A 27,526-nucleotide genomic window follows, 5' to 3' on the forward strand; every position below is an offset into this window, starting at 1 on the left:
GTCTAGCTGCAGCTTTCTGAACCAGTTGAATACTCTTAGCACGAGCATGAGCAGGCCTGAAAATATGAAGCATTAAGTCTGGGATAAGTTTCTCAGTCTGTGCTAAAGATAGAAAAGAAACAATTTTAGCTGTTACAAAAGTGAACAAAGGTATTCGTGATGTGTTTAATATGCAAAATACTTCACAGTTATTGTCTGTGGCGATTCTCATTCATCTGGGGTCATCGAGGTATTTAACCTCTTTGGAGTGTGGGCGGAGCTTGTTAATGCTCCAGACTGTTGGAACCACTGTGGGTGAGACTGTTATAGCGAGGTCGTTGGAGTCACAGTACATTACATCACCCTACATTCATGAAGCAGACACTGTTGTCCCAAAAGACTTACAATAAGTGCATTCAACCATGAAGATATATCCCAAAATAGAGCACATGAACATTTATCAAATAGGCAAAAACAGCTTCAAGTGCTCATTTTAGTTTTTTTTTGTTATACATATAAATTCAGGGAGTAAGGTGCAGTCTGAACAGATGCGTTTTCAGTCTGCGACGGAAGCATTGATGGGATTCTGCTGTCCTGATGTCAATGGGGAGCTTGTTCCACCATTGATGAACCAGGACAGATAACAGACGGGATGTAGATGAGCGGTGGCTGCCTGCCCCTCGCAATGAGGGAGTAGCAGAGCGGAGTGGACGGGCTGGGGTGTAAAGTTTGACCATGTTCTAGATGTAGGAAGGGCCTGAGTCATCTGCAGCATGGTAGGCAAGTAGCTGTGCCTTGAATCGGATTCGAGCCACAACCGAAAGCCTTTGCAGGATGAGGAGGAGCGGTGTAGTGTGGGAGGATTTTGGTAGGTTGAAGACCAACAGGGCTGCTGCATTCTGGATGAGATGCAGAGGTCGGATGGCACAAGCTGGCGGACCAGCTAGGAGGGAATTGCAGTAGTCCAGGCGTGAGATGACAAGAGCCTGCACCAATACCTACGTCGGCTTCTTGGTGAGGAACGGGCTTATCCTCCTGATGTTGTGGACGATGAATCTGCAGGAGCCGGTCATCACTGCGATGTTGTCATTGAAGGACAGCTGGTCGTCCAGTGTCGGACCCAGGTTCCTTGCAGTTTGAGTAGTGGTCACCACCGAGTTCTCAATGGTGATGGAGAGGTTGTTGGTGGGAGGCGCCTTCCCTGGGAGGAAAAGCCAGAGGTTCAAGTCACAGGCGTTGTGGTCACAAGAGGTCTTGTGACCACAACGCCTGTGTGGACACAAGACCTCTTGTGACCACAACCCAACCACTCTAAAGACTGTCCTTACAACAGTTTCACCAACAGTCATTAAAAACAGTCTGGAGCATCAACAAGCTCACAGTTATTGAGAAATGTTACTAAGTATTACTTGATCATACCGGTTTCATTGCATCTCAATTTTAGCTGAATTTAGCAGCAGGATATTATGTGACATCCATCTATTCATAGCAGACAAAGGCCTCAGATTGGATGATGAGAAGAGCTGTATGTGTTGAGCTGATACTAGATGATGTGTGATACTGTGGGTAGAAGATTTGTGTGGCCTGCATACACTGCAGTGTGAAGATTTTAGATTATCTTGAGAGTTTTGTTTTAGGGAATTGACTATTCATCAGGGAATGTGAATAGTCAATTCAATTCAATTCAATTTTATTTGTATAGCGCCATATCACAACATACATTGTCTCAAGGCACTTTACATAGTGAGGTCAATATTACAATATTACAGGGAAAACCCAACAAATCCCACAATGAGCAAAGCACTTGGCGACGGTGGAGAGAAAAAACTCCCTTTTAACAGGAAGAAATCTCTGACAGAACCAGACTCAGTTGTGGGCGGTCATCTGTCTCGACCGGTTGGGGTGAGGAGAGAGAGGAGGAAGAGAGGAGAGGTGGGCAGAAAGAGGGTGGGAGGAGAGACAGTAGGAGAGAAGAGAGAGAGAGGACAGTTGTACAACCGCCGCTGTAATCTCTACCAGACTGATACTTATAATTAAAAAATACAATTATGTTGTTGTCATTATATAGTGATGATATTAATATTAATATTAATAATAGCAATAATAATAATAATGACGGGTTTGGGTCCTGCAGCTCTGGGGTCAGAGATACACTAGGAGAGATAGAAAACACAAACAGGGTTAGTGACATGTACTGTAAACATATCGGGGGATGGGGGGGGTAGTATAACAGTTGCTTTAATTTCTACCAGACTGATACTTATAATTAGTGAAAACTGATACTTATAAATACAATGATGTTATTAATAATAATGATAGTAATAATAATAATGACGGGTTTGGATCCTGCAGATCTGGGGTCAGATCTACTAGGGGAGAGAGAAAACAGAGTCAGTGTTTCAGCCCTGTGTACCAGTCAGTGCTTGGAGTTCAGAGGTTACTTCATAACTGAGTATGATAAATACGGATGGGACGATACCACTTTTTCATGTCCAATCGGATACCGATCCTGCAACCTTGAGTATCTGCCGATACTGATCCGATACTAATCTGATACAATCTTTTCCCCATTCGTAAAATAAAATATTAATAATCCATTGTTCAGAATGCACTTTGCTTAAACTAGCCATCTAAAACCTCATACTAAACTGTGAAACAAATAATCCACTCCCTTAAAGGAAGACATACATAGCCAACAACATTACTGAGTTATGGAATACTGGTGTTTTATTTCTCACAGAACTTTTGGCAGCATGTTTTATAGTCAGCACCATTCAAACGAGCAAAAAACGAATTGAGCTGTAAACTGTTAATTAAATAATAATAAATTAGCATAAAAATATGATGCTGGAATGTCATTCAAGGATTAGTAGATGTAAACAGGCATTTATGACCTGAGATGAAATTCTACCTGTTTTTTTGTCTTGGACATTGTGTTTGGTCACGTACACATGTCCCCACACGTTTCAATTAAACTAGCTCAAAGCGGTTGACAAAGAGGAGTGAGGTTTATTCAACATATTGGAACAGCTGATGGGGTGTCAGTTATTGTCAACAGTGTGTAACTAAGCTGTGATTTCCCAACATCTGTCTATTTCAAAACCGCTGAATGTCAGACAGTCATGCTGACGTTGGGGAGTGTTGGTGGCTCACTTAGACCCAGCTGAAATCTGATGATTATGCAATCTTGGCATGAATTATAAGAAGGAAGTGCGAGAATGCAAGCCATGGTGAAGGGACTGACTGATCAAGGCAGTGCTCCTCATTAAGGTAGGAACAGTTGTTACGCTGTGGAGACTTAATATTGTACAAATGCAATATCAGTTATTCATGTCAATTAAGAAAAGCCTGATGGGGAGCTGAATTATTTTTATTTTACTTCACAGCCAGAGAATGTTACATGTACACACAACATGCAACATGTACTGGAGGTGTTGTGTGTCCTGATGTGGTCTGAAATCTGATTTATTATGTGCCTCAACAACCCAGGGATATTAGCATCAATGCCAGCCAATCATGTAAAATTAAAAATCGATAGGGAATAGGAATATATGGCATTATGGAAAAATACTTTTTTTAAAAATTCACAATATGAACTATTTAGGATTTCTTGTATCCTTCAGTCTAAACTGCCATTTACTTTTTCAATGTGTTAGGCAGTCAGGATCTAACGTTTTAGAATAGGTGTCTTTCACGTGTGGTTTGTTTGACTCGTTCTGAATTATTTGTATGTATCTGGCAAGTTAGATGGGATGGGATGTATATCTGCATGGCTGCTGCTTTTACTTGCAGGACTAAAAAAAAAAGCTCCTCCATCTCTGCACTGGCTGCTCAGGTCCAGTCAGCTTAAATGATACAATGTTTTTTTTCGATACGAACCTCTCCCATGATGATCGATTGCTTTGGGGTTTCTTTGCTCCCCTGTGAGAGTAAACTAAATATATTTAGTGTGTGGACAAAACAAAACATCGTCTTGGAGTAACTAATTGAAAAGCGCTTTGAGTGGTCTATATGACTAAAAAAGCGCGATATAAATACAGTCCATTTACCATTAATCGAGAAAATAATCGACAGAATACTCAATTATGAAAATAATCGTTAGTTGCAGCCCTAGTGTGTTGGCATAAGAATGACTGTCAACAACAGTCCAGCAAAGTCTCGCTGCTTCTGTCCTCTCGTCATATGATTAATAAATCACTGGTTTGGTCTATAAAATGTCAGAAAATATGGAGTTCTTAGTATTTTTCCAAATGCATTAAATTCATATGTCGTGCAAAAAAACCCGTGACAGGTCTAGTTAATAGTGAGTTCTAGAACGTGTTTTCTGTTTTGGTGCAGCCTGTGCTGTGGGTTCATAAATGTGACTGTATTTGCACTGCCAGCTGACAGAACCATGGATGCTCTGTGCGCAGGGCTGCATCAAGGTACTTTGCCCTGATGTGTACACCAAAACATGTCTGTCTTAACAAAGTTTCTCCTCATCTGAATCAAGGGTCTTGGGGTATGGTGGGGTTGTGTATGTTGTAAAGGTGTTGTAAATGTGTGGCTGTCAAAGTACATACAAAAGTACATACAAAACGACGCTGTTAGAGGAAAACACACGATCAAAGCATTTGCCATCACCCAGCTGCCAGTGACAGGTTGATGAAAGCCATTCTGTCTTCTCTGGTGAAAACAGTCTCATCAAAACATGGTCAATCTGCTTTTATTAACTGTCAAGAATAATATTACAAACTGTTATTCAGAATACCAGATTCATATACCCAAAGCCTTACTCATTTTAGCGATCTATATGCATGGATTCCGATGCCATTGCCAATACAATTTTCTATCATATGACCCTGAGAATACATGCGATACGACACACTTTAATGTCCCTGTGGGGAAATTTGTCTTGGACTCAAATGCTGCACACATATAGCTGCCTCCATGCTAGTAGTAGTGGTAAACCCCCAAGTCACACATACTGAACACATTCAAAACCCAGCCATAACTTACACATATTGCACATTACGCATATTTAACATGACCCATATTGTACATTACACATACTGCACACTATGCATACTGCACGTATTGCACAACCAGTGATAGGAGTCAGCATGTCAAAGTGTCCTTAGGCAACACACGTAACCCTAAATTTCATCCGACAGCTATCGGACGTCAATAAATGGCGGCGCTGTATGAATGTGTGACTTTTGAGTGGTCGATAAGACAAGAAAAGCTCCATATTAATACAGTCTTTTTACTTAATCTGACAGTATCTGAACTATTCATCAGTGCTTTCTGTTTTCTCCCTCACAGGCTTTCATCATGGGGGAATGGTCAATCCTGTCTGATTTGTTGGACAAGGTACAGTCCCACTCCACGGTGGTGGGGAAGGTTTGGAGGAGCGTTCTCTTCCTCTTCAGGATCTTTATCCTGGCTGCTGGCGTGGATAAGATATGGGGAGATGAACAAGGAAACATGGACTGCAACACCAAGAGCCCTGGCTGCAAAAACGCCTGCTACGATCAGTCCTTCCCTTTGTCTCACACACGCTTCTGGGTCCTCCAGATCCTCATTGTCTCCACACCGACACTCATCTACTTGGGCCACGTCCTGCTGGTGATTCGCAGGGAAAACAAGCTGAGGAGACGCCTGGGGCAGAAATTTGGTAAGAATGGGATGATCAAAACTCCAAAGTATTCGGATGAAAATGGCAAAGTGGAGCTCAAGGGCGCCCTGCTGGTCAGTTACATAATTCAGCTGCTGGTCAAGATCCTGCTTGAAGTGGGATTCATCGTTGGCCAGTACTACCTCTATGGCTTCATATTCATGCCTGCTAAGATTTCATTTCCGCACTACCCCTGTCCAGCACCGGTGGACTGCTTCATAAGTCGTCCCACAGAGAAAACCATCTTCATTGTCTTCATGTTGTCGATTGCTGTCCTCTCTGTGATCCTCAACATTGTGGAGGTGTTTCACCTGATCATCTCAAAGATGAAAGGGAGGAAAAGACGGAGCAGCGGCTCTTTTTCTGCGGAGGTGCAAAGCCTCAACAAATCAGACCTCAGTGACAGAGTGACTTTCTGCTGAAGGACCGTAAATCGAGATGGGGACCCTGCAACCTCACTTTGCTTCTTTTACATAGATATTACATAGATATTACATAGATATACCAATGAGTCATATCCAGTTTTAAATTTGAAAGAGTCCTACACATCATGTACCTTGTGTATCTACAGTATTACTTGACATATTTTACATTTTACTTATGGGTTTGAATAAATGAGGTATGAGTAGCAGCAGGATGAATTGTATTCAACCCTTGTGGTTGATGTATACTGGACATTATCTGATACAAAAACTATTGAAGAAAGTTGTGCTTGTGTGAAACTTTAATACATGTCAGAGTTTTACAGTAAAAGCTGAGTAATATTAAATCCCTGATAAAATCAATTATTTCAAATGTAAATACGATAGAAGGGTTCATTTGGTCAGTCAGTGGTTTTGAATGGTTCTTTCCACATAAAATCAACCATTTTGCTGAAAGGAAATACACATTCTGACATAAGTCCCCTCTACATGTCCTGGCTGAAGCACTTTGGTTTCAATTTATTCTAAACTTCATCTGTAAATAAATGTTGTTTTTAGCTAAGCTTAATTAAAAGCGGATTACCTTATTAGGACTTTCTTTCTTAAAGTTTTTATTTGTTAAATTGTACTTGTGTATTTGTGTGATTTTTACATATTAAAGACATCTGTTGTACAACAAGGTAACACTGTTTCACTCAAGATTTTCTTGGGTGCAAACATACTTGTTTAGTCTGTACAGAGGAAAATTTGGAGATAGCTTGAAACCATAAAGCACAGTGCATGAGCTAGTCATCACAATTAATCCTAATGTTGAGAAAACATGAATTAGATTAAACCACTCTTTACTATGACTCTATTCATCAAAGACATCACAGTTACTACATCTAATATTTATTTTATATCTTTTGTAAAAATAAAAAGTTAGGGGAGTTCAAATGTTATGCCAGGAGCCCTGCATCATGAGCTTTTAAGAGATTATTTGAATGAGTTAGTGTAGGAGACCGAGGTGAGTGTCAGTCTGCTCTGGTCCACTGTCATCACATTGAATGTTTGCTCATATACAGTGTGTATGTGGAGCCAAATAAAGTGAGTGTGCTTAAGTGAGAGTCTCATGTGGGGTCTTGTGAACTCCTGCAGAACTCTAATAGTCAAGATGCTGGTGGAGTTAAATGAGCTCCGGCTTCTCGTCCTCCAGTGAGACAGAACCTAAGCTTCACTGGTTAATCCTCTCCATCAAACCAGATTAAGAGTTTTCACTACAGTACACCTCACATCAGCAGCAGGACGACCTGGATCATGATGCCTAGCATTCACAGTGGGAACTGCATCTGAGTATAGTAAGTGGCCCAAATGTAATTTTCATTTTAAAGCAACACAATGTTTTAAAATAACGGCTTCAAGATCACCTCCACGTGCAACCATGCGCCGATTGGACGGTACCAGCTATCAATTACATCGGCTTCAATTTCCGACCCAGTGACCATGTTCATCTTTATATCCAGTTTATGGCTGACACCTGCTGCCCACTCTACTTGTGCACCTAAAATGGAGACCTTTTGGAAACAATGACACATACATTCTTATCAGTCATTCGTCTGAGGTGACTTGAGTTTGCATTGCAAACTGTTTCTAACACTGTCTGGCTTGAGTTGATTGAAGCTGCTGTCTGAGAGAACAGAATAAACTCTTTGTAAGTGACTCAATCCGACTACAGTGAACTTCTTTGCATATTTTCTGACTCTTCAGAACTATTGAGGAACCCACTATTGATAGTGTTAGCACAGGAACCAGACCTGTATAGGACACATCTAGATTTCCATGGATTACAATGTGAATAGGCACATGATACTGTGGGTTTTCAGGATGGACTGGGTGATGAAATACTAGTGGCGATGTAGCATTTGTGTTGAATTTTTTGCTACTAAAATGTGTAATTATTGGCAACCAGGGAATGATGTACCTTTCCTGATGAGAAAGTGGTCTCAGACTTTTGGAGACCATCTGGATCTGGATACCCAATATTCTGAGAAATAAAAAACAACATGAACACCCGGACTCCTGGAGTAATTAATAAAGAGGTTTATTTTCAGGTTGGGGGGGGGGTAACATCAGACAAACAATTCAAATCATGTGCCTCACCACAAAATGTAACATCATGTACAATACTGCGGTGTACTTCATCCCTGAACACATTTTGACAGGAACATATGATATTAAACTTTGGTTTTCTTTAAAACCTCTTGATCCCAGTCAGTGTCAAGAACGTCATTACTGAATTCAACAGAGCCGAAGAGGGGCAGTCCAGAGAATGGACCCTTGGAACCACGGCCCAGTTCAAAACACTTTCTCTTCTTCAGATTCACAGTGCTCACAGAGTCACCAGGACAGATGGTTTTACTTGGTGACTGTGTCTCTGGTCCTGGTGTGAGCCCTGTGGCCGGAGACAGTAATACATCCATTACTTTGTCCATCATTACAGCATTTTTTATTGTCTTTCCCAAGGGACTGTGTTTAGGGGAATCTCCACTTTTCATGACTTCAGAATTTGTTATCGAGCGTTCAGCAACGGTTCTCCTAAAGGAACATTTTTCCACCTTCTTCTGAGCTGTGGTCGTGGCTTCAGGCCCGCAGGTAAACGAGAATCTTGAGAGTTTAGCCAAGGTCGAGGAGTCTATAATGGACTTTGTGTGGCCTGGTCGGAACGGTGCTGAATCATTGATCTGAGTGTTGGAATTTAAAGCCGGGGTGCCACTAAATCCATCTGCTATAGTCTCATCACCTTTGGTTTTTTGTTGCCGACACAGATTTTCTGTATCATTAATCCTCTTTATTCTACCTACAGTTTTTCCTTGTGCTGGTTTTTCCTTACCTGAGGAAAAATCCTCTGTATCCAGCTCGACTGATGTGAAACAAGGACGAGATCCATGCTCTCCCGCCTCACTGACACAGCTCACCGGTTTCCTTCTGCACCCAACTTCCACTGGGTTTCGGTACTGGTTCTGGTTGTTGTTCTTCTCTGAGTCTGTAGGTGGGCTGACGGACTCATCATGACTGACCAACATCTGTTTATCTACTCTGCTTTCTGTGGACATGTGAAGATCTCTGCTGCCTGGGATACAATCAGTTTGGAGCTCTGCACTGACACCCGAGCTGGCACTGAAGTCGTGGTTGTGGAGTAAAGGTCTCATCTTCCTTGGTTTGAATGTAAATTCTAACAACTTAGCATGTAACTCTTTATTTGTGTGAAATTCAGCTGCCATTTTTTCCTTTAGCAAAGTACTAATATTCCTATCCTCAGCCTGGTTCCTCTCGTCTTCTTTCTCAAATCTCCTTTCTTTGCAACAGGACTGGTCCTCCTGTATCAGTTTATTCGATTTGCAGTTTTTATCTAAGGACAGTGTGCTGCGACTTGTCACATTTCCACCTGCACCACCCGTAGACATCGCCCTGTCTCCTGCCTCTCGGTCACCCTGCTGATCATTGAGCTCCAGCTGCCGGATTCTTCTGTCTCTCAGATTCCTGGAGACTTTCTGGACCACACACCCTAACATCTCTGAATGTTGGTCATCTATCTGTCCCTCCAGCTGATTGACCTCCTCTTGGGTTACAGAGCTTTTTTCTTGCATGATTTCATTTTTCTTGTTTTGTTCTTCTAAGGAAACGGTAACTGTTCCACCATGGTTTAATGTTGAGCCTGTGTTACCTTGAATGCCCTCTTCAGTTTGACAGTTCGGCTTATCAATCGCTGGGACTGTTTTCGACCCACTGGAGTTTGGTTTTGTGGTTGTGTTGAGGTTTTGAGTCGATGTAATGACTGGTGAAGTCATATCACCTGGTGACGTGATGGAGTGGAACCAGTCCAGGCCACTCTCCACCGTGACATTAGCCCTGAAGTCACCGGTGATTTCTCCGAGAGGATGCTGGTTATGAGCAGTTGTTGGATCAAACTGGGAGGTGTTGCTCTTTAGCCTGGCAAACAGAGAGAACTCAGAGGTTATACAAAAACACATTCAACAAGCCCAGATGCATGAATAAGCGTCATTCTCCAGTTTGCTGTAAACGTTTGATCTATGTTTGAGCTCAGTCACATTGTAAAGTAAATGTCAAAACATGCTATGAGCAGTTTGATTTGTGTGTTTGCTACTAGGAGAGACACTGAACAAACTGAGAGAGAACTCAGAGGTTATACAAAAACACATTCAACAAGCCCAGATGCATGAATAAGCGTCATTCTCCAGTTTACTGTAAACGTTTGATCTATGTTTGAGCTCAGTCACATTGTAAAGTAAATGTCAAAACATGCTATGAGCAGTTTGATTTGTGTGTTTGCTACTAGGAGAGACACTGAACAAACTGAGAAAGCAGTCAGTTACCGACCTGGCCAGTCTGTCCATCTCCTTCTGAAGGAGCAGTGGTAGGCTCAGTCCTTCCAGCAGAACCTGACACTGAGCTTCATACTGCTGACCGGGCTCAGACGGAAAAGAGGTGAGCAGAGCGTTTACATTTCCCAGCAGAGCACCGCCCTGTAAGAGTAGAGGAGAGCCATTACTGATTGGCACAAAGGACAATTGCAGTACTTGAAGTCCTAGCCCCACTACAAGAACATGACTCAGTCACATCACATCACTGAGAACACCTGATCAACATCCCTCTCTGATCACAAGTGGACAGCTGGAAGTAAACGCCGACCCTATGGATCGTGGACGACCGCCTCTACCTGCTGAGCCACAGCCACCCACAGGTATGAATTTGCCAAAGACACATCGAAACATTTGTGGTCTGGGATACGTGGCCACTACATACAGTCTCATGTGCGTATTCTTATCCTAAATTCCTGACGTTCGTACGGACATGCCACATCAGATTGCAGGGTTAAACAGAATAATGTCAAAATAATGAGGTGAAATGTATATATTATCCACATCAATTTAATTTAATTTATATACCTATAATTCCTTCAAAGTGATGAAAAAAGGAACAGAAAGTAAAAAAGAAAAACTTGGTTTGATTAACAGCCGAGCAATACGTGACTGCTATGACAGGTCAGGACCACTCGTAAAATCTGTGCGTATTTAAAAGAAATCTAAAAAAATTGGTGTATGAAGGAAAAGTTTTCCTAAACCATTCGTAAGCACGGTTTAAGAAGAAATCTGTTTATACGAACGGTTCCTGCATGAGGCCCACTGGTTTATTTGTGGCCACCACCACAATATTAACACTGACCACCACAAACTAATTTTCAAATGGGCCAAATCTTAGAAACTGGAGACAAAACTTTTCCTTCATGTAGACCTGGCCTGGTCCACTGTGGTGGACACCCTGGTGCATCACAGCAATGGGCAGAAGCAGCCAGTGCAGCATCTATGTATGTAAGACTACAGTGCGGCTGTGGCTCAGGGGTAGAGTTGGTCGTCCACTAACCCAAAGGTCAGTGGTTCGACACCAAAGGCTCTTCCAGCAGAGTTGGAATGTGAAAGAAGAAACGTGATAAACAGCAGTGCGGTGTGAATGTGACTTGTGCTGTAAAGAGATGTTCAATAAGACTAGAAAAATTGATATATAAATATAGTTCATAGTATTGGTGATCATTATTTGTTTTTTCTCCTTACCTGCATGGAGCACTCCATGACAGAGACGGCCATGACGGCGTCCTGTACCGTCACCGTCTCTCTGTACATGAGCCTGGCATGTGCTGCAAAGTTAAAACAAGTCTTTATGAGTCATACTATGCTATTATGTTAAAATAAATACAACTAGTCGATTTAGGTTAGGTCCCTTGTTAAATAACAAAAATGTAGTGATGTGTGGATCCCAATGGATCTGAAACACAGAACACCACTGTGCATTCAACAACAGATGAGAGACAGTCAAACTACAGTATCCATCCTGAGAGCGACAGCCTCTTCACACCTTGAATGTGTCCTATGACCACTGACCAACATCTCACTTCCCTACTCTATATGCAATACATCTTTTTTTGGTTTTGGTGTTTTGCTTTTTTGTTGAACAAAAACGAAAACTGTGACGAAAAATGAGACATTGACGAGCTAAAAATAGATCTACGATTGTAAAAATTATGACAAAATGCTTGTTTTCAATGACGAGACAGGATGGGACCAAAAATGTCAAGTGTTAAGATAGAATTAGATTTTTCCCTGGCATGTATCTAGTGCAGCCCACGGCTCATATTACTTCAGCAGAGCAGCTCTCAGACAGCAGCCTCGCTCCGCTCATGTACGTGCACTGATGCGTTCACACGCGTGAATAGCAAACTGTTTTGGGGAAATATCGACTCAGTACACAGAACCTGAACAGGAGAATCAGTTGTTGTTGTGAACACACCATTGTCGCGGTTGATAAAGTCTTTACTGTCGCTGCTCCACATCGCTGATCAGCTTTTTATTTAACATGTATTAACACTGAACTTAACGCATGTCCAAATTCAACACTGCGCTTTCTTGGTCCCTAAACAACACACATGACAAGTGTGTGACAGATAAGATGAATGCTTCTTGAGATATGACAAACATGTAGTATGAAATTGTCTCCAGCAGTGGAGAGCAGTCTCTCTACTGCACTTATATATATATATATATATAATATATGAAATTACCTTCATTTCTTTGAAGAGGAAGACTAAGGAAATGAATCCAGATATTACATAAGTAAGTAGTGAAATAGAGTGAAATGTTATTTTATGAATTTCAACACTTGATACAAACTGTCACTTTGATTTCCATTTCTGACTTTTCGTTGACTAAAACTATGAAAGATAAACATGACAAAAATTTGACTAAAACTTATAAGCATTTTCGTCTAAAGACGAAGTCTAAATCTAATATAGCTGCCAAAAGGAACACAGGATGCAAGTGAGAGATGGATAGAACGGAAAGCGTAAGTGAATCAGTGCTCTGCGCGCAGCTGTACTATGGAATAAGATTTTACCCATTTGAAAAAAAAGAAGAAATCATTATGTGGTGGTCAGTGTTGGGAGGTGTTCGCACCTGTACTGAGAGCACTGGGTGCTCAAGGATGCATAGGGCCACAGTCTTACAATATTTTAGCAATGTTCATGCAAATGTCTCCTGGGCCACATCCAATTCATCAGTCAAAGACAGAAAGAGTCCTACCTGATTCAGAGAGTCTTTGTAGATTTGGTTTAAAATAAAGTGAGATGTGGTTTTATGGATGAGTTGATACGATGTACTACTCCAGGCTCTCCATGGTGTAATTTCACTTAATAACTGCTGAACCTTATATTATTTTGAACCATTTTAGCTAAAGAGAAGAGAATGTGATCCACCCTGACCTTCAGCCAGCCTGCTCAGACTCTCTAGCATGCGGATGGTGGTGCGAGCAGCATTGCGTCCATCACTTTGTCTCTGCAACTGGTAGTAACGTGTCAGGATGCTGTTGGCCTCCTCGGACACCTGCGGCTGCAGACGTTTGATCACACTGAAATACGCCTTCATCTTCTCCATGGGCCACAGGCTGGAAGAGTCGGTAGGCAGGCCTGACAGCAGAACAACAACAATGATATTTCATGACATTGAATATCACACCGAAGAAAAAACAATATGAATCATTAACGAATTATTCATTCCTGAACCAACATTCTTCAAATTTCAATTGATCTCAATTCATGGGTATTCAATGTAGATTCTTTTAAAACTGTATTCATAAATAATATTTATTTACTGATATACTAATAGCTATACACTGACTTCTACCTAGTATGATAATGTATATAATTTTCAGTCTGATTAAAGATACCCTCCAGTCACGTTTTAAAGAATATAAAAATAATCTGCTATGCCTAATATTTTGTTTCACATTGTTTACCCCCGAAAAAAAGTAAAAAAAAACAACAACAACCTCTGAAATGTGTCTTGAAACCATCCATTCTCTCTCCCTCATTGAGGAATTCTGAGACTATGAATATTCATGATATGCTAATAACACAGGCCCCGCCCACCACAGCTGCACGCGCTAGATTGACAGGTGGAAGAATTAGCGCAACAAAATGACTAGAGGCCACATCGGAGAGATTCAGCCATAAAACTCTCACAAACTGCTAATGCCGACGCTAACTGTCTGCTGACACCTGTCGTCCTCTCGTGATGCTAACTGCTAATGCTGACGCTAACAGTCTGCTGACACACCTATCGTCCTCTCGTGATGCTAACTGCTAATGCTGATGCTAACTGTCTGGTGATACACCTGTCGTCCTATCGTGATGCTAACTGCTAATGCTGATGCTAACTGTCTGCTGACACACCTGCCATCCTCTTGTGGATGCTAACTGCTATGCTAACGCTAACTGTCCTCTAACAAAACTGCCGTCGTCTTGTGAATGCTAGCTGCTAATGCTAATGCTAACTGTCTCCTGACACACCTGCTGTCCTCTCGTGGATGCTAACTGCTAATGTTATCGCTAACTGTGTGCTGACACCTGCCGTCCTCTCGTGGATGCGCTGCCTCTGCTGCACTGAGATTTTTCAGGTTTCTTTGCCTACAATTGCATATTCAACAGCGATTGTTTTCTGTTTTTGTGACGTACCAAATCTAGTTCGCCAGGATTTGTTTGAATTTCAAATTGCAGAGAAGTGACACAGAAATCTCCTCCTCCAGGAGAGGAATGTGAAAACACCCCTATAGTGACAAAATGTGCTCAGATAAAAGTCCCTACAGCTGTACCTCTGTCTTCCAGTATAAAAGAGGAGATGACACGGTCCCACTCAGCATTCCTGGTGTCCAGCAGAACCAGGACCAGGTCAAAGCGACTGAGCAGAGGACTGGCCAGGGCTACATTCACAGACAGCGGCTCATTTGGATCGTACTGGCCTTTGGGGTTGGTCGCTGCCAGGATGGTGCAGCGAGTGTTTAGCTTACAAACCATACTGCCGAGAGATGAGACGGAAAGATAAGTCAACATCTTCACCTTTCTCACCAACGAGAACATTGTGTGTGCATGATTTTATATATGAACCTTTTTTCGTTAAAAATGTTATTTCATTTTTTACTTTCTAGAATACTGTTGTAGAGGACTGGCTGAAGAATCTAGCCACATAATGCTGAACTTAATTACTATCATCGCTTCTTTCCACAAGACTATGTTGTTGAATGTAGAACGTTGAACTCAACTTTGTGGAAGACTGGCTGTAAAGAGAATGTGTGCATTCCTTTTTGATAAAGATTATAGTTAGAGCTGCTCAGGTGTTTACTGAACCATCTCTTAGTGATGCTGCTATAGGCCTAGACCGCTGGGGGAACTCCCATCATGCCTCTCTCTCTCAATGTCTCTATGTATTTACATTACATGTCACTAACTCTGTGTTTTCTTTCTCTCCTAGTGTATCTCTGACTCCAGAGCTGCAGGATCCAAATCCATTATTATTATTATTATTATTAACAATGTTATTGCAAGTGTCAGTATAAATATTGTAATCATAGGAATCAATCTGATACAGCCTTCTCTCTCTCCTCTTGCCCACAACTGACCCGGTTCTGTTAGTTAATAATAGCAGAAGATAATTTCTTCCTGTTAAAAGTTTTTTCTCTCCACAGTCCCAGAGCGGCTCATTATGGGAACTTTTGTTTCTCTGTAATATTGTGAGGTCTCCACCTCACTATGTAGGTGCAATGAGATAATGTATGCTATGATTTGGTGGTATACAAATTGAATTGCATGCAAGAGGAAAGCATATCAACGTGGGCATGGAAGTGGTGTGACTCTACAGATGAGAATCAGTTAACCACATTGGTCCAGACAAAAAAACATTTAAAAAACCATCAGATGGATTGCTTTTATATTTTTTTCACACACCTACAGACTTTAGGGATGAGCAAGTTTCAATGGGAAAAATATGTAAATTACATTGATAATCTGTTGAACTCATCCCAAATGAGAATCAGTGATGACCACATGGTTCAGGTCCTACTGCTCCGCTGCAACAAACAGTACAGTCCCAGCGTGCAGTAGGACTTGGTGTGAAACCAAACTTGGAACAACACGCAGAGAACACACCAATCCAACAAGCAGAACACAGTGCACACACACTCCCAACTACACTCTTCCACAATAATTGCTTTATTTGATGGTTAATGATGGGTATCACTTAGTTATTTTATGCTATTTATTTATTCCAAGGCTCTGTTATCAGTGCTTTGCTGATCAGTTTGACATGTTTTTGAGTTTCAGTGAGGGGCTTGGTGACAGCCAATAGAACTGCAGACAGAGCTCTGGATGAAAAAAGGCATCATGTGGTCATGACGTTTAAGAGAAAAAACATCAAATAAATGTGTTCAGAGCCTTTTCTTTTCTTCTGTTCTATGTTTTACTTATCTCTCAAGCCAGTGCGAGCTGCTGTGGCTCAGGAGGTGGAGACGGTCGATCGATCCCTGCTTCCCCCAGTCAGACACCTAACCATTAATTCCCTCTGACGCCTCTCCAGACAGTGTATGAATGTGACAGAAGTAGTGTGATAATGAATGCTGTATGAATATATGAATATGTGGCTTTATTAGTTGTACAAACATGAAAAGCTTCTTAACTACACCAGCTGCTTTCTGTACAGGGTGACCACCTTATTAGTGTTAACCATATTTCAGTCTCTTTAATCTGATAAGGGTAAACCCCGTTATAAATAGATGCTGGATTATTTGCTAAGACTAGAATACTTAGGAATGCACAAGTTTCTTACCCAGCTTTGGCCACACTGATAGACTGTTGCTCCATGGCTTCATGGATGCTGATACGGTCGTGTTCCTTGATGCTGTTGAATTCATCGATGCAGCACAAACCACCATCTGACAGGACCAGGGCACCGGCTTCAAGGTGCCAGTCACCTCCATCTTTCACTGCCGCCACGGTCAGTCCTTCATCAAATCACATCACGTGTCACCAAATCCAACAAAACATAAACTGATTGGTTAAGATTATACGTACAGAACGTGTGTTTAACTCCTTGTCTGATAAACTCAATGAAAACAGACTCTTTGAGACTGTGAGCTGACAGTGAACAGGGCTTACCTGCACTAGTTGACCCAATTCCAGCTGTGAGTACGGAGCGAGGCGTGATCTTAGCAGCGTACTTCAAGAACTGAGACTTCCCTGTGCCTGGGTCACCAACCAGCAGCATGTGACACTCCCCTAGAAAGGACACATGGAAGTGAGATAGCATTTCACAAAAGACCAGTTTAAGTTATGACAAAAAGGTGCTGCAATGCTTCCTTTCCTATCTCCTTTAGCATAGGGTACACTGGACCTTCCTATGCAAAAGGAAAGGAGATGTAGACGCCCCACAATTCATTTCGGCAGCGATATTTAACGTGACATCACACGCACCAACGTAAATGATTCCATCCAATTAGAAGAAAAATTGTATGAATATGACCCAGAAGAGACGCACATCATCATATAAGTTACTGTTACATATGAATAATTTACATCTGATGTGGTAAAACATGCTGATGGAGCCACTGCGTTTTTTGCAGTTCATCTTCAAAATTTGTAGTTTCACCACGACAGACACATCAATAATATCCGCCGTCGCATATTGACGTAGTTTAGTGAAAGTCGAGTCGGATTCTCTGAGCAGTGCTTTTCCTGAGTCCTATCAGTCCTCCTTTACACCTTTCCTTGACCTCATGACGTTTTCCACTGAGGTCAAGGAATAGTACATAGGAAAAGATGATAGGAAGGACATTTTGACCGTACCCCAGGCCTGCATCCTTTACTTATCTTATGCTGTGGCAGTGGCTGGTACAGCCATAGGGCTCAGTTACCTTAAAAAAAAATGTAACCAGTACTTCCTGAGCCATGACCTTTGCCCTAACGAAGATACAAACTTAATGGCTTGGAGGGTAATAAAAAGTGTGCCGAGATTAATTAAAAAGATTAAATTATAGCAATTTTTATCATTAAAAATGGAAAAGAAAACACAGAGGAATAGGTGACCTTTCTAAGGTGCTTCATTTTAACAGATAAGAAACAAGAGCCTTACCCCTGATCTTGGTCCCAGAAGAATCTATCCTCTGCACCCCACCGGCCAACACCATGGCCACTGCCAGTTTGATCAAATACATGCCAAAGACCTGTGGGCACAGGCTCAATAAGATCTGGTTCCTACCTACAGAGAGAGAAAAAAGAACTAAAATAAAACATGATACGAATTTTTGGTGTTAAGAGCCAAATTCTTACATACCAGCTACGGGATCATGTTTGTAATGATTCCAGAAGACTTCAAATTCTTGCTGAATGTCTTTCATGAGCACAGAAGCTGCTGCGTGCTGGTTGTTCACTTCTATGTTGTTGGCTTTGAGGACCAGCTCCACGTCACAGCGAGTAGCGTCACTAAAGGGCTTCCAGCGCTGGCACATCACCCCGTAGACGGTCACGTCATCTCCTGGGAGCACACAATACGTGAACATTGCACTGGACATTGTGGTTTCTTGATCAAACTGTGTTTTTTACTGGATTTAACTCAAGAGGCAATTCATCAGCCATCACACTGCAGACACAGTCTCTAATTCACTACATAGAAGACCTTCACTGTTCTGCCTCTGGTTACAGTCCTCACCAGATTTACAACTGTCAACCAGGTCATCCTCAAGGACCACCACCATAGAACGAGGAATACTACCCACCGACAGCCTCTGCACCTGTGATGAGCGGACAAGATTAGCAGTGACCAAAAGTACAATCCAGATTTTAGACTTGTTATCTCCACAAACAATAACAATACTAAGATAGACACATTATTTGATTATTTGCAGGGCTGCCCTACTTGTTCTTGTATCTTGATCTCCTGATAGTCCCTGCAGGCGGCCGGCTCAGATCCTCTCGACAGACAGCTGAATTTGTACGAGTTACACGCATCAGGATTAGGGCAGGCCACCGGCAGGACAAAGACATTGAACTGGTCGAAATCCGCCTGCATCGCAAAAACATGGCGACACTTTGTGCACATGTAGTCGCGCTCGTATTCCAGAACCTAGGGGAAGTGGAGAAGGCACTTATTGAATTTATGATTCAACAACAAAACAAATGAAGACATGGAACACTCACATGTCAGCCACAGGTTACACTCGAAAGTTCCTATTTGAAGTGGACCATCTGAATTACCAGTGATTTTTGGTTTCTATGGTAAGGAATTGAAGGAACCCTGCTAAGCTAAAAAACTGATATATAAATGAAATCTTCATTTTGTCAAAAGCTTTTTTTAAATCTAGATCCATATCAGCCAATACTATCGGGATAAAACATGCGCAAACACTACTGTGCAAACAAAACAAAACCAACTTGGCCTGCAACACTGCAACAAAATTGACAACACTTACTTTTTTCATTTCCAATTATGGCTAACTGCATGGCCCTTTTAAAATTTTGGCAGAGACTACAACTTTCTCAGTTTTGGCCTGGGTTGAATCTAATGCAACAAGGCTCCACGTGGTAAGGTAAGTGCCAGAACAACTAAGAAACCTAATGGTGTGACAGGCTTAAACACAGTTGCAGCAGTAGTTTGGAGAAAACCACTCTACCAATAACAGAAAGCAGAGTGGCCATCCAAAAAATTATGCCCTGCCTCCTGCCTCGAAGGAAGGCACGCGGGCGAAGGGTGTAAGTGTTGCTCACCCTGGCCCAATCGGCGATTGTAACATGTGACAGTCAACATTCACCAATGATGTGCCATGCTTTTACCTTTGCAACACTGGTGCGGATGACAGTACCAGTGACAGACAAAAAGTGCCCTACATCCCTGGACCTGGGAATGGTGTCTCTGGTCAGTTCTGGACAAACTGGCAGACCTGGACACATAAGGGTCAGGGGTTCAGGAGACGACATCAATTGGTTTAGCAGGCAATTCAGCACAAAGACTTGCAGTCTCCAATGAATTTTGAAATGTTTACTCTATACTCCTTTGTATAGTATGAGCTATGTACTATGTTGAGGTGACCCACCCCAAATGTAGCCATACATATATATATATACATATACAGTATACATACATATATATATATACATACATATATATATAAAAAATTAATTCCCCACTTGTCCCATCTGGACAGTCTTGTGTCTCCTCCCTCAAGCTTGGGTCCTCAACCAGAGGGAGCCTGAGAGTTTTGCACACATGGGCTGTGCCAGGGGGTAGTTTTGTATCCGATCACAATTCTGTCACCTTAAAAATGTAACTAAAATCACAAGAGAAAAAAACAACCTGGAGACTAAATGTTGGATTATTAAATAATAAAAAGTCTGTGGAAGAGATTAAAAGAATATTACGACATGATAATGATAATGGAGAGGTTAACCTCTTTTCTCAAAAAAGTCCAAGAGGCAGCATAAAAGGAAGAAAAGGGAAATCTGATAAAAATTAAGCAACAACATAAGGCGACACAACATTCAACACTATAGAAATATTAGAAATATACTATAGGTATAGAGAAAGCAATAGGCAGACTTAAAACAAACAAATCACCTGGCAGTGACGGTCGACTATCGGAATGGTATAAAACATTCAGTGAACAGCTTATACTACTTATACTTACCAAAACAGAAACACATTAAGAAAACATCTCCATCAAATTGACAACACGTGCAGCATTTCGAAAACGCACTGCAAACAGACCTAAACGAAACGGAAGTGTTTCGGGAGGACACGTAAAAGTGTTGACACGTTATTAAATCAAAATCACATACTTTTTATCTCATTTTCCAACACCACTGACGGATAGAGAACCTTAATTAGCGCTGCGAGTCAAAATCCGCAACAACAAGAAGCGTGTCCAGACTTGTGCATCACTGTTAAGTGAGATCTGGAAACATTTCTGTTTCGTTGCAGGCTATATGCAGCGCTTTATCTTGTGTTGTGGTCTTTGCAGCGCTTTTTGTAAATGCTGTGCATGTGTTGTGAAATTTGATGAAGAAGTTTTCTTAATTTACTTGTGTTTTGTCTATTTGCATTTGTTTTCTCAAGTTGCAGTGCTGTGAGCTCTCAGGGCCAACGTACTTATGTCTAAGCAGGACTTGGAAAAACTCGAGCAGCGGCTCGAGTCCTCACCAAGTCCAAAAAAGTAGATCATCCAGGCCTTAGATCTTTTCACTGGCTTCCTGTTGGTCAAATAATTGACTTCAAAATACTACTGTTGGTATACAAGGCCAAAATACATTTCTGAACTTCTGCTCTGCTACGAACCATCCAGACGTCAAAGGTCGTCTGGGACAGGTCTGCAGAGAAAGCATTCAGTTTTTATGCTCCACAGATCTGGAACAAAAAGCTGCAACTCTCAGTTCTTTCAAATCAAGGCTGAAGACTTTTGTGTTTCAGTAAATAAACTATGTTTAATTTCTTGTACTGCACTGTAACTTTTATCAACCGTCTTATTCTACTTTAGCATGTTTTTATTTTCTCTTTTTATTGATTGTATTATAATGTGATTTTCTAGTGTTTCTTCGCAATGCTGTCAATGTTTTATGTAAAGCACTTTAATTGCCTTGTAGTTGAAATGTGCTATAGACTAAAGTTTTCTTCTCCAATTTTTTTACCCCAGTATTGTTAAGTCTCAAAACTGGGTGGTTCTTTTCTCGTCTTACTACCCTGCCACTGAGAGTACACTTCGGATCATTCAGAGGAGATCATCCTATTAATTATTATTATTATTATTATTTATATAATCATAAAAGAGCAACATGAGTATCACCAGTGCAACAGGGACAATAACTTTGCTTATTGCCATTGTTGCCAAATAGCACTTTGATGCTTTCATGATATTTCATGGTGAGCATATAAAATACAATGTCCCCGGAAACGAGTCCCTGCACCGCCAACATCAGCAGCATGTCCTGTGTCGACAGCTGCATTATATCCAGGTTTGTCATTTGAGCAATAACCCTGTGATATCACGGGAGGCACTGGTGATCCAGCGGTCTGGGGAGCGACCATGGACCACAAGGTCCCCAGTTCACGTTTGTTGTGTCGAGAGAAATTTGTACAAATGAAAATTAAGATTTACAAATGTGTACAACAATTTGTTTGTACTTTTGGGTTCTCATAATGTCATCTTCCGTCATCATTTTCACTTTCAAATAAAACTTTACATAAATATTTGCGAAATGTTTCTGTATTAATTTACAGATAATTAAATGGGTGTGAAAATGTTGGTGGAAAATGGGAGACATTTGCACATTCAGTGAGTTTGTGTGTAGTTTCAAAGTGGGCAAGACGTTTTTCTAGATAGACAAAATTGCTCAAAACTCCTTGATTAGAACAAATACATTTACCATTTTAGGGTTAGGGTTAGGGTTAGTCTAGTCTAGGGTTAGGCTAGTCTAATTTATCTCAATAGTTGAATGTCAATCCTCATCATTCCCACCTCACTTGCTATCATTCATGTCTGCAATCTAATAAATGTTTAGAAAAAAGATGATGAGAACTATGAAAGGAGTCATTTATACAGTATGAGGTCCCATTTAAGTTCACTCTTGAACTGTCTTTGTCATGATCCAGCCAACTGTGAATAATCTATACTTCAGCAGGTTTGGGTTAAGAGGCAGACCTTTCTATTTAGTCCACTTTCCACGGTGGATGACCTACCTGTAATGCGGGCATGGAGAGTGTGTCTCATTCTCTGCTCTTTTGTTCTTTGTCCTCCACAGTGTTTGGGAGAAGCATCCTGTGATAAGTCCATTGCTGTTCTGTGTAACACTTTATCAAAAATCGCCAGGACATCATTGGGATAGGCGTTGAAATAGTCTCCAACCTGTGGACAAACATTTTACAGATATAGATGTCATTAATGAAAAACATATCAAATAATGGTGTGGACCGAGAATGGCACTTTCTCTCTTGTTTTGATCGAAGGTTCTTAATTACGATTCAGAATTATTGGCAATGACGTCTCAAAAAAGAGAACCTGAGAATACCTTAAAACTGTCACGGTTAATAATTGTGATTTCCTTGTGAAAAAGGGCAGCAATTATCAAAATATTAACAATGTAAACAGTCCTGTTGCAGCCTGTACACAGCTGTTCCAGTGTCAGAGCCCATTAAAACCCTCAGATTGAATGATGATGTCAATACTGTGGCTGTAGTCTGTTGATCTTTTGCTGGTCTTCTAAGAACTGTGCACCCTCCCTCTGTCTGTGCCCCCCCCCATCTAATAACTGCCACCAATCATCCAAAAATAAGATCTAGATAGGATCTAAACAAAATAATAGAAAGTGCCAACAACAATATAAATGCCTCATTTTTTTTATTTTTTATTTATTTAATTTAGTAGAGCAAGACACATCAAGTGGGACAAGATACATTGAAACATTTGGTGAAAAACATACAGGGCGAACTACAACAAGCACAGTGAGACAGGATCGAAACAAATAAGCAAACAAACAAAAAAAGAAAAGTAAAACTGATAGTAAATAAAGTTATGATAAATAACTAAATAAATATGATGGGCCATGTGAAGAGACATGGCCCATCAGGATCAAAAAACGGCCCTGCTATTTGCAACACACTCTGGTCCTATTTTTAAACCCAACAACACCAACCCCACCAAACCATACAGACTGACAAGAATACAGAAATTCACAGCACATTCAAATGACACGCACTAGCGCTACAGCCAGTCCCTGGTGACTAGGTTGAAAAAACACAAACAGAACCGACAGCTAGCGGACCGTGAGGAGATATTCGCAGATTTTTTCAAAAAGGGAATTGGATTAAAATCGCTTACTGCTCCATTAAAGCACAGTAGGCTACAGGCAACAGGCTGTGTCAGTCTGACTGTGTTTTCACTAGTGTTCGACCGATTTATCGGCCAGCCGATAATATCGGCCGATGTTTGCGTTTTTTACGTGTATCGGCATCGGCCAATGTGCGGCTGCTACGTTCGCCGATAGTTTTTTTTGGGAGGGCAGATCCGGTCGCCTATCGGGCCCGGCCGCGATCTCTCCGGAACCATTTACCAAGTGCCATCGCGGTGCCTCTGTCCTAGGCTGCCGCGCTGCACGCCCGCCGGGGACCCAACTCTCCCTTCTCCTCCGAAGAGCGGGAGGGGGATTCCCTCTGTGCTTCAGCAGGCTGGGACTGGCGGCGCCCCCCGTCAGGCCCCGCACAGAGTCGGGCGCGGCTGCCGGTGGACTTTTGTAGTCTCTGCGCTGACCGCGCCGCAGGCTTTGCGCAGGGGATCCCGTTCGCGGGCGGACGAGTCCCGGTGCGGTGGGAACTCCCGAGATGCTCCAGAGCGTGGCTTGCCTCCCTCTACCCAGGGAGGCCTTGGCCATAACCCCACTTTGACTAAGACCTCAGATCAGACGAGACAACCCGCTGAATTTAATTCTATTTAACTATTAAATTGAGGGAGCAAAAGTAGTATCGGCTCCAAATATCGGATCAAGAAAATCGGTAGTCCGTATCGGTCATTGACTAAGGCTGATGAAAAAAAATCGGTATCGGTCGATCCCTAGAGTGGAGACTTTTTTAAACGGTCCCAGTCTCAGACTTTACAGTGTCAACTCTTGCATCTTCATTAAGTGTAAAGCTGGAGGCATTTACTTATGTTCTGAAGTCCATTTGGGTGAACCATACGTTGGCTTTGACCAGTGGGAAATTACGAGGATCCACGCACGTTAGATCAGCATAAAGTTTCCCGTGCAGCAGGAACTGACGATGATACTGATGCTGTATGGAGAATGACATTGTGGATATTGCTTATATAGATTGCCAATGAGTCTGTAGCTGTTTCGGCTGACTCCCCTGGCATAGCGTTTCTTTTCTTGGTGTGTTTTGCTGCAGTTCTATTTCACATTCCTCACTAAGAAATCTTGTGTTTGCCCAGTTCACAAAATTGTCTGCCGCCTCTTTCACGGTGTCAAAATCTCTCACATAGTTTTTCAGTGGCTGGTATGTTTCTTCACCCATCTGATGGACACAGGAGATCATCTCGCTGCTCTGAGGAACTTTGACGACTCGAGGGCGAAGTCAGTGCCACAATGCACAGGAACACACGCACAGTCTCACAGTCACATACTTTAAAAGTGACTCCATGAAGTCGAGTGCACGCCAGCTTAGCTGGCGTGTGTTTGTGTGGCTGCATGCATAAAATAACTTTTTGAAATAATCAAATACAAAAAAAAATGTATTTTTTTTTTTTTATCAATACAATGACCCATTCTGAACGGACCATATAGCGGGTGGCCCTTCTGGCATTAACCCAGATGGCCAGTCTATCACTGACTATGTGTGACAATATTTAACGTGGGCGGCGGACTATTGTGTAAAGTTCTAAAAATGTCTGTGCGTGTGCGTGTGCGTGTGCGTGTGTGTGTGTGTAAATGGGGAGGACGGGTTTACCTTTCCACAGTCGCTCCCAGACCCTGGGGAGGGAGCTTGCTGTGGAGGGATGTGCTCCATTGTCCTCTCTTCCCTTTTAGAAAAGCCCTCAAGGGGGAGAGCCTGGTCAAGGTCTGACAGGTTTTATTTTACATTTTACTTTGTTTATACATAAATACATATATATATTTTTTTTGTTTCCTATTTCCCCCACCCCAACCAGGAGAGAGAAATAAATAAAAATAAAATACATTGTTTTTTGATGAAATTGAATTGTGGTATCCTGTCATTACTTTATGATGATATGATTTTATTTGAACTAAGATCATTTCACATGTGATTATATGTGCCATACAGTGATATATATGTGTACTGAAAACAGCCCTATTCTCTGGGCTTTAGTTCAACTGTACTCCATATCCAAGACTGACTTCTATTCATTTTCAATACAACAGATTGTGTTTTGAATTGTGTTGACATTACCTCCATATTGGCTTCAAACAACGTCATGGCGTTCACAACAACCGCTTGATGGGTCTCTTCGCTGGCATATGCAATGAGTTGGAGAATGTCACCATGATGATGCTCCGTCAGATAGGTCTCAAATACTCGGCCAATCAGGGCCTCCTGTTCTGGGCTTATCAGCATAGTGAAGTGATGTGACCTGGAAGAAGAGAAATGAATAATAACATTTATTTAGCTGGAGGGTCAGACACATGATCTATAAACTGTGATGACACTGTCCACCCTGTGTGCCTATTACTTGGGCTGCGGTCGAAAAGTCAATTTTGCTTAGGAAGTTTCCAAACTGAGTGAAATGATCTGGAAGTATTTCATAAGCAGCCATGATAACTTTACTAAATAATAAGGAAAGGTGTTTCAATGCTTCCCATCTTATCAGCTATAGCATTAGAAACACTGAACTATCCTTAAAGAAAAGGAAGGGAGGTAATGCCATCCGACAATTCATTGCAGGTAGCAACATTTAAAATGTTGCAACATCGTCGTTGTTCTAAAAGAGACGTTTTATTCTCCTGACATTGCCTGAGCTCCAAATTCATACCTATAGGTTTGTTATCTTTCATATCTGTGCAATCAGGAGGGATGATGAACAAGCATATTGAACTTGTAGTTCACAATATCATTCAGAACTAAATACGAATATAAATGTCATTTCAATTCCCTGATCGTGGAATGCACAAAAAATAACTTTCGCATCAAATATATAGAAAAGATAAAAAGGGTTGGGTGTCCCATTTCTGTCGAAGGTCAAGGGGTCAAACACCTGTTACGTAACGTAGGGCGGTCGGATGGGAGACGGGTCGGGCCAAGTGGGGAAAACGTGACAGACCCTTATTCTGCTCAGTTCTTTTTTTATTGTTCCTCCAGTCGTTACTTTCTCTTTCTGTATATTCCATCCAGTTTTTTTGTCTGTTTTTTATTTTCAACATCTATATTGTTGATACGTTCTAGAAGTAATTGACAGTTAAATGTACTAAGATGTTGTCTTAGGTGGTGTACTTCTGTTTAGAACACAAAACTTTCCTTGCATTGGAGCCATGCAGCCTGGTCACTGTACGTCTACCCTTTTGCAAATAAACTTTGGATTTCCCAAACTCCTTGTGATGTTTTCCATCGCGGGAAAGAAAAAAAAAAAGGAAAAACTTGTTTCAGCCCCCTGATATGAACTAGACTGTCAGCTTCCTGGGGGAGAGAGCTAACTTTTAGCTTCCTGGGGGAGAGAGCTAACTGTTAGCTTCCTGGGGGAGAGAGCTAACTGTTAGCTTCCTGAGGGAGAGAGCTAACTGTTAGCTTCCAAGGCAACATGCTACGTATAGCCACCATGGACAGTATATAAACATGGTTCGCCACAGACACGGACGCTGCTGCACGCTACGCTCAGTTCAGCTCAGCTCAGCTCAGCTCACCTCGCTGTCCGCACACATTACTTGAGCCTTATCCTACTCACCGAAAAGTTTACGCCATAGACATTCGTTTACTGCCTACCCCTCCCCGGTGTACACAACCCGTTTGAGTTGCGCGGGCAGCCACTTTGGAAACTGTAACAGTGTTCAACGGGCGCATTAGCGCCCCCTGGTGCTCCGGAGTGTGGACCTTTAGAACTGAACGGCGCC

The 27,526-nt window shown here is 41.8% G+C and overlaps 2 protein-coding genes across 7 annotated transcripts; one reads left to right on the plus strand and one right to left on the minus strand.

Annotated features, from left to right (window-relative positions):
• Positions 1-501: 501 nt before the first annotated feature.
• Positions 502-27,502, minus strand: mcm9 (minichromosome maintenance 9 homologous recombination repair factor). 6 transcript variants are annotated; one of them, XM_047328398.1, is made up of 17 exons: positions 27,361-27,500; positions 25,875-26,055; positions 22,656-22,821; positions 19,760-19,866; positions 18,846-19,052; positions 18,639-18,720; positions 18,264-18,464; positions 18,063-18,188; positions 17,090-17,209; positions 16,761-16,935; positions 14,755-14,957; positions 13,367-13,570; positions 11,667-11,749; positions 10,435-10,580; positions 9,890-10,026; positions 8,018-8,080; positions 502-1,180 (listed from the first exon to the last, which is right to left on the minus strand). In XM_047328398.1, the coding sequence occupies exons 2-16, from the start codon at positions 26,037-26,039 to the stop codon at positions 8,040-8,042; spliced, it is 2,163 nt and encodes a 720-aa protein (XP_047184354.1). In that variant the 5' UTR covers positions 26,040-26,055; positions 27,361-27,500; the 3' UTR covers positions 502-1,180; positions 8,018-8,039. The 6 variants fall into 6 exon arrangements, 5 of the variants coding, with proteins under 5 accessions (XP_047184354.1, XP_047184353.1, XP_035472905.2 ...); XM_047328397.1 differs by lacking the exon at positions 502-1,180 and adding an exon at positions 7,500-7,610; XM_035617012.2 differs by lacking the exons at positions 502-1,180; positions 8,018-8,080 and having other exon boundaries at positions 8,121-10,026; positions 27,361-27,498.
• On the plus strand, positions 3,094-6,741 carry LOC118289879 (gap junction Cx32.2 protein-like). Its single transcript, XM_047328400.1, has 2 exons — positions 3,094-3,249; positions 5,284-6,741. The coding sequence occupies exon 2, from the start codon at positions 5,293-5,295 to the stop codon at positions 6,055-6,057; it is 765 nt and encodes a 254-aa protein (XP_047184356.1). The 5' UTR covers positions 3,094-3,249; positions 5,284-5,292; the 3' UTR covers positions 6,058-6,741.
• Positions 27,503-27,526: the final 24 nt, after the last annotated feature.

This window comes from Scophthalmus maximus, chromosome 18 (genome assembly GCF_022379125.1).
Source record: "Scophthalmus maximus strain ysfricsl-2021 chromosome 18, ASM2237912v1, whole genome shotgun sequence".
Lineage (NCBI taxonomy): Eukaryota > Metazoa > Chordata > Actinopteri > Pleuronectiformes > Scophthalmidae > Scophthalmus > Scophthalmus maximus.